We start from the raw sequence: 13,998 nt of genomic DNA, 5'->3' as shown, positions 1-13,998 counted from the left end.
AGAGTCTTCCCTCCAAAGCACCCGTTTTCTCCTCAGGAACTGATCTCTGTAGTCTGGAGAGGAGCTGTGATTCTAGGGGATCCACAGGTCCCATATAGGGGCTGGCAACCCCACTGTGTCTGTAGACTGTGGCAGAGTCCATTTAAAAAGGGAGTCAAGGGGACATTTTGGTTTGACGTAGGAAAGCCCCACGGGATGTGATAAATGAGTAGCGGCCCAGACTGTAGCCTCCCCAACCTTCTGTAAAAAGGGCTCCCCCGCTTGTTGTGATTCGACCCTTTCCCTTCTTTCCCTATCCCAAACACGAGAAGAGGAGATGGAGATTTTTTTTTTTTTCAGAAGCACACTTTATTATTTTAGATGGCCCACAAAGCAAAATGCAAGACAGCGATGACTGCCAGCTAATGCCCAGTTAGGTTCGCTTTGTTGCGGACGATGTCATTGTTTACGGAGAGAGCCCGCGGGTGCCGTAACGGAGTATTCGGGGCCTTGAAGAATCAGTGGCTGTGCCCGTGCCCGTGCCCGTGTTCTTGTCCTTTTTGTCCCTCGCCGAAGTCATGGGATCTGTGGTGGGCATTGTCAAGGGTGGCCGCAAGCACGCACAGAAATTCGGGGAATTTGAGGTGCCCATTGTTGTCCTTGTCGGCTTTTTTAAAGATCTGTTTGATATAGGCGGCTTGGTCCATGTTAGTCTACAGATTGTAAAAAGAAGAAGCAGGAAAGGCTGTTTGCGTTAGTACCATGGAAAAAGAAACTTCCGATGCAATCATTTCCATTTTTTTACCGGGCATTATTGTACCATCAGGGACATAATCCTCGCAGCAGCAAAATTCAAGACTTGACCCGTGGCTTTTCTTTTTTAACAGGATCTCCTTTGCATATTAGGCTACACTCCCCCCCCCCCCGAGATAGCCAATCCTCCAAGAGCTTACAATGTTCTTCTTACAGGGCCTATTATAAGCTCTTGGAGGAATGGCTACAGCAAGGGGGCATAGCCTAATATGCAAAGGAGTTCCAGCTATTAAAAAAAGTCCTGACTTGACCTCTTCAGAACTTTGAATGAAGAAATATCGGTGAATCAAGGGGAGGGGCTGTGGATCAGTGGCAGTGCCTCTGCTTAGCATGCAGAAAGTCTCAAGTTCAATCCCCAGCACCTCCAGTTAAAAAGGACCAGGCAGGAGGTGATGGGAAAGTCCTCTGTAGGAGATGCTGAAGAGGCACTCCACTGCCAGCCTGAATAGACAATATTTATTTTATTTTTATTTCGCTTGATTTATATCCCGCCCTCCCCGCCGAAGCAGGCTCAGGGCGGCTCACAACAGAAAAACATTTAAACAGTTAAAACAATACACATTGTAAGTCATACATTATAAAAATTATTCATTTTACAGTTAAAACAGTCAAAATTCATTAGGTGCTAGGTCTTGATGTTATATATATATCAGTTTCTCAGTTTTTCAATGACCACGGTACTCCTTCTATGATGTAAGTTCCATATTAGTTAAAAGCCAGCTGGAAGAGAGTGGTTTTGCAGGCCCTGCAGAACTGGGCAAGGTTCCGCAAGGCCCGCCCTTCCTCTGGCAGTTGGTTCCACCAGTGAGGGGCTGCAATCGAGAAGGCCCTTTCTCTGATGACTTTCCCTTTGGCCTCCTTCGGCGCAGGGATTACCAATAGATTTTGTGAACCAGACCGCAGTACCCTCTGGGGAATATATGGGGAGAGACGGTCCCTAAGGTAGACAGGTCCTCGACCATATAGGGCTTTAAAGGTAATAACCAGCACCTTGTAACGAATCCGGTATACTATTGGCAGCCAGTGCAGTTCCCGCAGTCCCAGCTGAATGTGCTCCCACCTAGGGAGCCCCAATAACAGCCTGGCCGCTGTGTTCTGCACTAGCTGTAGCTTCCGGGTTTGGCACAGGGGCAGCCCCATGTAGAGGGCGTTACAGTAGTCCAACCTCGAGGTGACCGTTGCATGGATCACTGTTGCCAGGTTGCCGTGCTCTAGGAAGGGGGCCAACTGCCTCACCCGCCTAAGATGAAAAAAGGCGGATTTAGCAGTGGCTGCTATCTGGGCCTCCATTGTCAAGGCAGGCTCCAGCAGCACTCCCAAGTTCTTGACCTTGTGCGTCATTTTCAGGGGCACACCGTCAAATGCTGGTAGGGGGATTTCCCTGCCCAGACCGCCGCGACTCAGGCAAAGGACCTCTGTCTTCGCTGGGTTCAACTTCAACCTACTCAGCCTAAGCCATCCTGCCACAGCTTGCAACGCCAGATCCAGATTTTCTGGGACACAATCAGGCCGGCCGTCCATCAGTAGATAGAGCTGGGTGTCATCAGCATATTGGTGGCAACCCAGCCCATACCTCCGGGCAATCTGGGCAAAGGGGGGCATGTAGATGTTAAACAACATCGGGGAGAGCACCGTCCCTTGTGGCACCCCACAATTAAGTGGGTGTCTCAAGGACAGTTTTCCCCCAATCGTCACCCTTTGTCCTCGAACAGTGAGGAAAGAGGAAAGCCATTGCAAGGCCAACCCCTGAATCCCCGCGTCGGCGACGCAGCAGGTCAGTAACTGATAGTCGACCATGTCGAACGCGGCCGACAGGTCTAACAGCATCAGCACTGCCAAGCCGCCTCGATCCAGATGCCACTGGAGATCATCCACCAGGGAAACCAGCACTGTCTCCGTCCCATGACCTGGGCAAAAGCCGGACTCGTGAGTCTGATTCAGTACGAGGCAGCTTCATGTGTGAGACCCAAGTAAAAGTGACGTTTTCAGAGTCCAAATCGGTCGATCTGACATAAATAACACCAGTGTGAGCTTCACCAGGCTTCTGTGTTCACTTCTAGAAACTTCTGTGTTCACTTCTGTGTAGTTCTATTAGATTTCTGCTAGGTTTTAATGTTTTTAACTGTGTAAAATGTTTAAACTTAATATTTTTTTATGTTAGATTTGATGTGCGGTGAGCCGCCCTGAGCCACCTTGGTGGGAAGGGCGGGATATAAATCATAACTAAACTAAACTAGACCTTTAGAGCCAGAAACTAAGCATCATGTTGACAAAAGAGGGCTGCGTACTGGTTGCATGGTCTAGTTCCCATTGAGGTTACTAGTAAACCAGTGTCTCGATTGTATCTCTTCAGATTGCAGATAAGGTTTACCATAACAGTGGCAACTCACTCCAAAACTCATAAAGAGTATACTAATAACAACCTGTTTTTAATAGAGGCTAGATGGCCATTTGACAGCAATGCTGATTCTGTGAGGGCAGGAAGGGTTGCATCAGTGCTTCCCTTTCTTACACGCCTAGGGAAATGCCAATCCACCACTTTGGGGTCAGGAAGCAATTCTTCTCCATGCCAACTTGGCCAGAGTTCCTGGAGGGTTTCATTTGTTTGTTTGTTTATTATCTTCCGGGCATACTGCAGGGGTTACTGGGGGGATGTATGGGGGAGGTGGTTGTGAATTTCCTGCATTGTGCAGTGGGTTGGACTAGATCACCCTTCACCCAAAGAGGGATTAACCCACGGAATTCACTGCCACAGGAGGTGGTGGCAGCTACAAGCATGGATGGCTTCAAGATTTCTTGGTGCTTAAGAGGGGCAACAGTGCGAGGACTTCTAGTGTCCTGGCCCTCCTGATGGCACCTGGGTTTTTTGGCCACTGTGTGTACAGAGTGTTGGACTAGATGGGCCATTGACCTGATCCAACATGGCTTCTCTTTTATGTTCTTATATCTGGGGCAGTGATGCTCTGTATTCTTGGTGCTTGGGAGGGGCAACAGGGTGAGGGCATCTAGTGTCCTGGTCCCACTGGTGGACCTCCTGATGGCACTTGGGTTTTTTGGCCCCTGTGTGACACAGAGTGTTGGAATGGATGGGCCCTTGGCTTGATCCAACATGGCTTCTCTTATGTTCAAAGTTTTGTGCTTGAAGAAAGAAAAGGCCCATTTCCCCAACTGTTTACAGCCTCATCCCTCATTAGCCATAGTTTGCCATCTCTTCATAAGTCACTTACCGGTGTGGTGTCACACAAGAAGTCCTGGGCTTGTTCCTTCATCAATTTCTCGAACTCTTTTGGTTGCAGGTAGTCATCGACAGGCTTCAGAATGCAATACTGGTGGTAGATGTTTACCACGCACTCAAAGGCCTGTTCCAGCTTAGTTTTGTTACAGGACATCTCTGTGAGTGTTCAGAAGAACCTGATGTGAGGTGACATTTAAGAAACATAAAGTGAGGAAGAGGAACAATTGACAGAAATTCCAGGGCCCACTCAAGAAATATCTGGGGACTTTGGGGGTGGAGCCAGGAGACATTGGGGGTGGAGCCAGAAGCAAGGGTGTGACAAGCATCACTGAACTCTGAAGGGAGTTCTGGCCATCACATTTAAAGGGACCGCACCACTTTGGAAATAATGGAGAGGGACACCTTCTTTCGGGGCTTAGAGAACTGGAGCCCCTGCGCCAATCTTTTTGAAACTTGGGAGGTGTTTTGAGGAGAGGTGCCAGATGCTATGCTGAAAACCTGGTGCCTCTACCTCAAAAAGCAGCCCCCCCAAAGCCCCAAACACCCATGGGTCAATTCTCCATTATACCCTATGGAAATCGGTCTCCATAGGGTATAATGGAGTGTTCAGCAGATGCTTCCCCCTCCCCAGCTTTTTGATAATCCTGAAGTGGGGGGAAGGCATCCAAACCTGGGGATCCCCTGCCCCCAATTGGGGATTGACAGCCCTATTCCAAGAAGGTAGCTCCATCAGTCTGTTGGACCTAAATTGGGCGGAACTCCAGGAGCACTTTAAAGACTTTGCAAAAATTCGTATCAACATGAGCTTCAGTAAGTCACAGTTCAGTTCCATGGATGCATCGAAATGTTAATTCATCGGGCAAATAGAAGAAGTGGTGAGGGAACTATTGCAAATGGAGGTGGAGGTAACAGATAGAGTAGAAGAAGAAGAATTGCAGATTTATACCCCGCCCTTCTCTCTGAATCAGAGACTCAGAGCGCCTTGCAATCTCCTTTATCTTCTCCCCCCCAACAACAGACACCCTGTGAGGTGGGTGGGGCTGAGAGGGCTCTCCCAGCAGCTGCCCTTTCAAGGATTTCTACAAGAGCTATGGCTAACCCAAGGCCATTCCAGCAGGTGCAAGTGGAGGAGTGGGGGATCAAACCTGGTTCTCCCAGATAAGAGTCCGCGCACTTAACCACTACACCAGACTGGCTCTCCAGAGTAGGAAGCAAGGGAAGGATTTGCTGACTGAAGATGTAGCAACGGCCATTGGCTAAGATGGGTTTCTAATTGGTGAGAACAGACATCAGCCTTAATAGCTCAATGGAACCTCCAGGTTCATAGACTGTCTATTTCTCAGTACCAGAGAGACAAGAAATAGGGGATGGACTAGGGTTGCCAAGTCCAATTCAAGAAATATCTGGGGACTTTGGGGGTGGAGCCAGGAGAAAGGTGGTGACAAGCGTAATTGAACTCCAAAGGGAGTTCTGGCCATCACATTTAAAGGGACCGCACACCTTTTAAATGCCTTCCCTCCATTGGAAATCATGAAGGATAGGGGCACCTTCTTTGGGGGCTCATAGAACTGGACCCCGCAGTCCAATCTTTTTGAAACTTGGAGAGTGTTTTGAGGTGAGGTATCATATGCTATGCTGAAAATCTGGTGCCTCTAAAGAAACAGCCCCCCCCCCCCGAGCCCCAGATACCCACAGATCAATTATCCATTATACCCTATCCATCTCCATAGAGAATAATGGAGTGGCCAGCAGACATTTCCCTCCCCCTCCCTCTGCTTTCTGATGACCCTGAAGCAGGGGGAGGGCCTCCAAACTGGGGGATCCCCTGCCCCCACCTGGGGATTGGCAACCCTAGGATGGACATCTTTTTTTCTGGCCTTTGAGTTTCTGGAAGCAACCCAATAGCAAAGATTTCAGGTTTTATTAGGGTTTGTAAAATCTTTCGGGCTCAAGTGCCGTGTTCTACTGGAGAAAGTTTTCCTTCCAGACGTTTCGTTCTCAGCTGTGGAAAACATCCTCAGTGGCGTTGCAGCCGGAGCAGGCGCTCTGACCTTCTTGGCTGCTGTGCATTGAGCTCTGACCTTCTTGGCTGCTGACTCAATGCACAGCAGCCAAGAAGGTCAGAGCGCCTGCTCCGGCTGCAACACCACTGAGGATGTTCTCCGCAGCTGAGAACGAAACGTCTGGAAGGAAAACTTTCTCCAGTAGAACACGGCACTTGAGCCCGAAAGATTCTACAAACCCTAACAACCCAATAGCCACCAAACACTGAACTAAATGGAACTGGCTTGGGGGTAGAGCATCTGCAGAAAACTCCAGTTTCAATCTTCTAGGCCCCAGGGTCAATCCCCAGGGTCTCTAACTAAAGGGACTAAGCAGGAGGTGATGTGAAAGACCTTTCACTACCTGAGACCTGGGAGAGCCACTGCCAGTCTGAGTAGACAGTACTGGCTTTGATGGACCAAGGAACACCCCGCAGAGCACGTGTCTATCTGTCTCAGACTTCTCAAACCAATTACCAGAAAATAAAACATTGGCTTCTCCACCACGCCCTGTGAAGATCAGCAGCTTCTCCCGTGAAGGCAATTGTTGATCCTTATCTCTGAGACAAGGAGCAATATTAGATCGTGCAGACGGCAAAAGACCTGGAACTTCCTGAGGTCTGGTCTTGGTTTCCCATTTCTACCGGCATGAAAGCTATGAGGTGCTGAGTAAATTAGTGTGCTCTGGGGCCATCCTTCCTGAGCTGCGACAAAAATTGTGTGGGCTGGCGGCTACAAATCGGTGAGCTCACTCACACTAACTCAGCTTAGAGGGAACACTGGGTGGTAGCCCAATTGCATTTGTGGAGACATGCCAACACTCCAAGGAGTTTATTGTCCAAATATTGAGGAATACATTAACAATGGGTGATTCCCCCCACAATCTCCCTTCATCTTGACCAGTCCCAGCTTCAGCTGGGAGCCCACCTATTTGAGGAATATTTCTGGCCAATGTTGTCCTGTTTGTTAAATTTGGGTTCCTACAAGCTGCTTAAAGAGGCAATTTTGGCAGAAATGCAAGCCCAAAATATACAGGGGCTCTGATGTTTGATGTCTTAAGTTAGGGGTGGCCAACGGTTGCTCTCCAGATGTTTTTTTGCCTACAACTCCCATCAGCCCCGGCCATCAGCCATGCTGGCTGGGGCTGATGGGAGTTGTAGGCAAAAAACACCTGGAGAGCTACCGTTGGCCACCCCTGTCTTAAATAAATCACAGGGCGAGCATATGCAAAGTTCTACTCAGTGAGGCCAATGCAATCAAGTCATACCCCTGGAATTAAAAAAGGTCAAGGTCATCCCCTGTGCAAGCACCAGCCGTTTCTGACTCTGGGGTGACGTCACATCACGATGTTGTCATGGCAGACTATTTTACGGGGTGGTTTGCCCTTGCCTTCCCCAGTCATCTACACTTTCCCCCCAGCGAGCTGGGGACTCCTTTGACCGACCTCGGAAGGATGGAAGGCTGAGTCAACCTCGAGCTGGCTACCTGAACCAGCTTCCGCTGGGATTGAACTCAGGTCATGAGCAGAGAGCTCGGACTGCAGGACTGCAGCTTTACCACTCTGCGCCACGGGGCTGCTTTATGCTCAAAATATAGCACGTCAAATTGCTAAGGACAGGGGGTTCTGACCTGGCCGGTAATGTTTCTTGCCTTAAATAAAAGACAGGGCGAGTATATGCAAAGTTTTCCCCAACGAAGCCAACGCAATTGGGTCATACTCCCAGACTTAGGGGGAGCCGTTTTCTCCAGGCCAAAGAGCATGGTCTGGGGCAGGGGTGGCCCGAACAGTGGCTCGGGAGCCACGTGTGGCTCTTTCACACATATCGTGTGGCTCTCCAAGCCCCCACTGCCCTGTCAGCCAGCTTGGAGAATGCATTTAAATCACATCTTCAGGCCAAGGCAGCCGGTAACTTGGAGAATGCATTTAAAGTTGCTTTCTTCCCACCTCTTTCTCCCCCCCGCCCCCAATCTATTTACCTTCCTTTCTCCCTCCCTTCTTTCACATCTCGCGGCTCTCAAACATCTGATGTTCATGTCTTGTGGCTCCTAAACCTCTGTTTAGTCTATGTGGCTCTTACGTTGACCGAGTTTGGGGGCTACAATGGAGGCTTTCACCCTCAGAATGTTTGTCCTGACCACCCCATAAGCTGTAGCCGTGGGAGGCCAGGCCTCCTTGGGAAAACGGCCACCAAATCTGCAAAGCACATTGGCATGAAGTCTGGCAAGTCAGGCTATGACAGTTCCAACTGCCCCCTTGGGCAGCTGCAAGGAGAGGGAGAGACTTACCCACCGTTCAAAAGGAAGGAAGATCGGCGGAGCTGCGCGTTGCTGTGAATTGAGAAGTCTGGGTGAAGAGGAAGCTTTTATACTCTTCTCGGTGCAGGCGTCTGGCTCGTGTTCCCTCTGTCAGCACCCATACCTCTCCAGTGATCGTTCCTATTGAGCAAGGAGGGACAGCACCCGTCACGCCCTGATTTCAAATGCAGGATGGCTTCCTTGGTACGGGTCTCTGCTAGGAAGGATTGTGACAGAGGTTTCCACACCTCAGAGGCTGGAGTTGTTGCTGCAAGGATGATTCATTTCACAGTGGGCCCTCGTCCTAGGGCCTTGGATTTGAGGCAAATGGGTAGCTAGTTTGGTGTAGTAGATAAGTGCGCAGACTCTTATCTGGGAGAATAGGGTTTGATTCCCCACTCCTCTGCTTGCAGCTGCTGGGATAGCCTTGGGTCAGCCATAGCTCTCACAGGAGATGGGAGAGATGGAAAGGGATCATAGAATCATAGAGTTGGATGGGACATCCAGGGTCATCTAGTCAAACCCCCTGCACAATGCAGGAAACTCACAAACACCTCCCCCCTAAATTCACAGGATCCTCATCGCTGTCAGATGGCCATCTAGCCTCTGTTTAAAAACCTCCAAGGGAGGAGAGCCCACCACCTCCCGAGGAGGAAGCCTGTTCCACTGAGGAATCACTCAAACGGTCAGGAAGTTCTTCCTAAGGTTGAGCCGGAAACTCTTTTGGTTTAATTTCAACCCGCTGGTTAAAGCTGCCATTGGACTCAAACTTTGTTCCATCGCTTCAGAGTCCAGACCAACACGGCTACCCCACCTGCAACAGACCAGGGCGTTTTTTGGAGCAGGAACGCAGTTCCAGCTGGCTTGGTGTCAGGGGGTGCTCAAGCTGTGATGCAGAAGGAAGCAAGAGAGAGGGAGATGGAAGCAGATGACAGCCAGTTGCTTGGGGGCTCGATAGGAGCCCTCCGAGGGCCTGATTCGGCCCACAGGACGCATGTTTTACACCCTTGTCTTATGTGTTGTTTCCTTAAATTCGTTAGCCGTGTACACCTAGGTAGCATGCATTCAATTAAGAATTCACCCCCATCTCTGGCCTGATGCATTTGCCTTCTCTCCAAGTACTGGGGAAATCACTCATCCAAAATTGACCCAAACAAAGCTTCGGTGACTGTAAATGAACCCAAACTGACTCTGTGGCAGGTGTGACTCTTTCTGGTGGTGCACTTATGTTTACAGCTGTGTTGTGCTTTTGGTTTCCATTTCTCCATTCTGCATGCTGCAAGGGGAGAGAATGACTCTGCAAATACGTACCTGACATACAGGTTATCCCACCAGAATATGTAACCCATGTTTATGCCAAACAGCATCATCCCTGATTTATACTTTTGTGCACTGGGATTTCCCTAATCATACTGCTGGCACTCTTAACTAGTTGATTGTTTCCATGTGTGTTGTGTAGCCAGGAGATCCTCTGATTGTCTGACTGCCAGAAGTTCTAGCTATTTTGCATTATCCAGGCCGCACCATGAGGAGGCAAGTCAGAATTAAACCATGTAAAGTACGGAAGACAGCTAATAGAATACAAAGAGGCTCTGGTAGTTGGGCAGACCTGTTGTTGAAATGGGACCCAATACCAGGACCCAAATGCCATTGTGGTGCAGCCTGCCAAACTATTTTCCATCTGTCTCAGGAACGTGAACATCGTGCTTTCCAGGAAGATGTGACAGAGCTGCTCTTCGAACTCTCCTCCCTGAGTGGATTGAAAATCTAGATGTTTGTATTTAGAGGGGTTGCTCAATCAGTTTGCATACCTGTTGTATCAACTTGGTTACGTGTTCTTTTTTTAATTAGTATATGCTTCCTTGTGTGTAGATGAAGATATTGGATTTATACCCCGCCCTATACTCCGAAAGAGTCTCAGAGCGGCTTACCATCTCCTTTACCTTCCCTCCCCCCACAAAAGACACCCTGTGAGGTGGGTGAGGCTGAGAGAGCTCTCCCAGAAGCTGCCCTTTCAAGGAGAGTCTCAGAGCGGCTCACAATCTTCTTTATCTTCCTCACCCACAACAGACACCCTGTGAGGTGGGTGGGGCTGAGAGGGCTCTCACAGAAGCTGCCCTTTCAAGGAGAGTCTCAGAGTGGCTCACAATTTCCTTTACCTTCCTCCCCCACAACAGACACCCTGTGAGGTAGATGAAGATATTGGATTTATATCCCGCCCTTCACTCCGAAGAGTCTCAGAGCAGCTCACAATCTCCTTTCCCTTCCTCCCCCACAACAGACACCCTGTGAGGTAGATGAAGATATTGGATTTATATCCCGCCCTTCACTCCAAAGAGTCTCAGAGCGGCTCACAATCTCCTTCACCTTCCTCCCCGACAACAAACAGCCTGTGAGGTGGGTGGGGCTGAGAGGGCTCTCACAGCAGCTGCCCTTTCAAGGACAACCACTTTGATAGCTATGGCTGACCCAAGGCCTTTCCAGCAACTGCAAGTGGAGGAGTGGGGAATCAAACCCGGTTCCCACAGGTAAGAGTCCGCGCACTTAACCACCACACCAAATTGGCTCTCTGCCATACAATAATAATAAAATAACTCTTAACTGGAGTGAGGGTCTCATTCTATAGAAGGAAGGGGTGCTTGTTTTCTGGATTTGTTGCAGCTATTGGATATTTGTCCAATAACAGGATCAAGCCAATGGCTTGGGACAAGGCAGGGAAGATAAAGGTAGTGGTTTCTGCAACCTCCTCCAGCCCTTCTGAGCCTGAGTTTGACCTTCAGATAAGAAGGCTTCCTTTCAACTAAGGTAGAAGGACTTCTAGGAGACATGAGAGGTTGTCTGATCATTTGGGGAAATTCTGGAGATTTGGAGGCAGAGCCTGGGGAGGACAGGGACTTCAGTGGGGTACAATGCCATAGAGACCACCCTCCAAAGCAGGGGTGTCAAAAATGTGTCCCGGGGGCCGGATCAGGTCCCCAGAGGGCTTCTATCAGGCCTGCAAGCAAGTCTGAACAGCATGCTAAAGATTGCTACAGCACAGACATTGTCTCCAGATTTTGATGCAATAATACAGAGCAAGAGTGTTTGGGGAGGCAAGAATCATAGAATCGGAAGGGACCTCCAGGGTCATGTAGTCCAACCCCCTGCACAATGCAGAAAACTCACAAAGACCTCCCCATAAATTCACAGGATCCTCAGAGGCCACCTAACCTCTGTTCAAAAACCTCCAAGGAAGGAGAGCACACCACCTCCCAAGGAGGAAGCCTGTTCCACTGAGGAACTGCTCTAATGGTCAAGAAGTTCTTCCCAATGTTGAGCTGGAAACTCTTTTGATTTAATTTCAACCCATTGGTTCTTGTCTGACCTTTTGGGGCAACAGAAAGCAATTCCACCCCATCCTCTATATGACAGCCCTTCAAATACTTAAAGATGGTGATCATATCACCTCTCAGCCACCTCCTCTGTGGGAGGAGGCTTCTACTGTCCTGGCACCACTGGTGGACTTCCTGATGGCACCTGGGGTTTTTTGCCACTGTGTGACACAGAGTGTTGGACTGGATGGGCCATTGTCCTGATCCAACATGGCTTCTCTGATGTTCTTATGTAAGAGGGGTCAATGATCAGACTGTTATATGAACAAAACATTGCAAGAGTGCTAATCTTTTAAGCATGATTTATTTCAAGTTTTTTTTAAAAAAATCTTTAATTGTGTTTGTGTCCTTTATAAAGTTTATTTCTTCAGTACTTGTCATTACATTTTATGACATGCATGGCCCAGCCCAACAAGAGGTGTTTTTACACTGGCAGTATCTCTATCACTGCACTGGAAACTCACCTTTTACATTACCTAATGTTCTCACAACCATTTTGCATCGTTGCTGCCCGAAGCACCTACATTTGTTTTGGTGAAATGAGTTTCGGAGCTGCTCCTGCAACGTTTTTCCCCGCGCTAGTTTTGATCTGGTCTTTTCTCTATAGGCGTTTCAGGCTTGCATTGTAGAAGTTTTCATGCGTTTTAAAAGACTCCTCTAAAAGCCACCACAAGGTGCAGTCATTTGCATGAGAACTGACAGCACTTGAAATGTTTACATATCATTGCTTGCCTCATCTAGTAATTTAAATTTGTATTGTTTTTTTTGCAGTGATTTCCAAGCCATCGTATACATTTAACTCAGCACTGGTATTCCGGCTGCCCTTTGATCAGAGACACTCAACACCACCACCCCCACCCCCAAATTGAAATGTTTAAATGTAAAAGGGAAATAATTAAAATGGAACAGTGGCAGGTGATTTGAAGACTCTAAAACTCTGGATCAAACAATGTAAAAATACCCAAGGCCTCATTTATGTCCAATCCAGCCCTCATAACAAAAGAGCATCCGTTTTTTCCAAGAAGAAGAAGATATTGGATTTATATCCCGCCCTCCACTCTGAAGAGTCTCAGAGCAGCTCACAATCTCCTTTACCTTCCTCCCCCACAACAGACACCCTGTGAGGTGGGTGGGGCTGAGAGGGCTCTCACAGCAGCTGCCCTTTCAAGGACAACCTCTGCCAGAGCTATGGCTGACCCAAGGCCATGCTAGCAGGTGCAAGTGGAGGAGTGGGGAATCAAACCCGGTTCTCCCAGATAAGAGTCCGCACACTTCACCACTACACCAAACTGGAGTTCCAGGGGGAACTGATCTCTGTATATCTGGAGATGAGCAGCTGAGCTGGCCTGTCTCCACCCTCCCCTTCCCCCACCCTGTAAGAGGCAGCTCCCCTGTTTTGCAAGGAGTTAAAGCTTCCGCTCTCCCGAGAATTAAAACAAGACACTTCACGAGGCGAAGCAAAGCGAAAGAAAGATCAGATTTCTCTGTGAGATGATCTCATCTAAAAACACTTCCTGTTCACAGTTCTAAAAAAAAAAAACAGTCGTGGTGGGAATGAGTGTATTTTTGTTTTGGTATTTTTAAATATCCAGCTTGTGGGTAACGGGAGGCAACGCCCATAAAATAGGGTTCCCAATCCCCAGGTGGGGGCAGGGGATCCCCTAGCTTGGAGGCCTTCCCACTGCTTCCGGATCATCAGACAGCGGGGGAGGGGGGAAGGGAAATGTTTGCTGGGCACTCCCATTATTCCCTATGCTGACCAATTCCCATAGGGAATAATGAAGAATTGATCCTCAGGGATCTTGGGGAGCTGGTTTTTTTTGTTGTTTTTTTTAGGTAGAGGCACCAAATTTGCAGCACAGCATCCAATGCCTCTCCTCAAAAGACCTTCCAAGTTTCAAAAAGATTGGACTAGGGGGTCCAATTCTATGAGCCCCCAAAGAAGGTGCCCCTATCCTTCATTATTTCGAATGGAGGGAAGGCATTTTAAAAGTGTGCAGTCCCTTTAAATGTGATGGGCCACAACTCCCTTCGGAGTTCAATTATGCTTATCACAACCTTGCTCTTGGCTCCACCCCCAATGTCTCCTGGCTCCACCCCCAAAGTCCCCAGATATTTCTTGAACTGGACTTGGCAACCCTACTTAAAACCAGGAGGCTGAAGTTCAAAAAATCTTATCTTATTACTGTGCTCAACTGTTTGAAGTTCTCTCCAGATCAACTGGAGAGAGAGATGATGGAGAGGTGGTAGGATCACCGTCTTC

At 48.7% G+C, this 13,998-nt stretch overlaps 1 protein-coding gene across 1 annotated transcript; it reads right to left on the bottom strand.

Annotated features, from left to right (window-relative positions):
- Nucleotides 1-323: 323 nt before the first annotated feature.
- On the bottom strand, nt 324-8,463 carry LOC132584181 (protein S100-A9-like). The gene is made up of 3 exons (XM_060255990.1): nt 8,360-8,463; nt 4,020-4,203; nt 324-692 (listed from the first exon to the last, which is right to left on the bottom strand). Exons 2-3 carry the CDS (start codon nt 4,179-4,181, stop codon nt 498-500), a joined length of 357 nt encoding a protein of 118 aa, XP_060111973.1. The 5' UTR covers nt 4,182-4,203; nt 8,360-8,463; the 3' UTR covers nt 324-497.
- Between the last annotated feature and the right edge of the window lie 5,535 nt (nt 8,464-13,998).

This window comes from Heteronotia binoei, chromosome 1, assembly GCF_032191835.1.
Source record: "Heteronotia binoei isolate CCM8104 ecotype False Entrance Well chromosome 1, APGP_CSIRO_Hbin_v1, whole genome shotgun sequence".
Taxonomy (NCBI): domain Eukaryota; kingdom Metazoa; phylum Chordata; class Lepidosauria; order Squamata; family Gekkonidae; genus Heteronotia; species Heteronotia binoei.
This window is presented reverse-complemented; position numbering and strand designations above follow the sequence as displayed.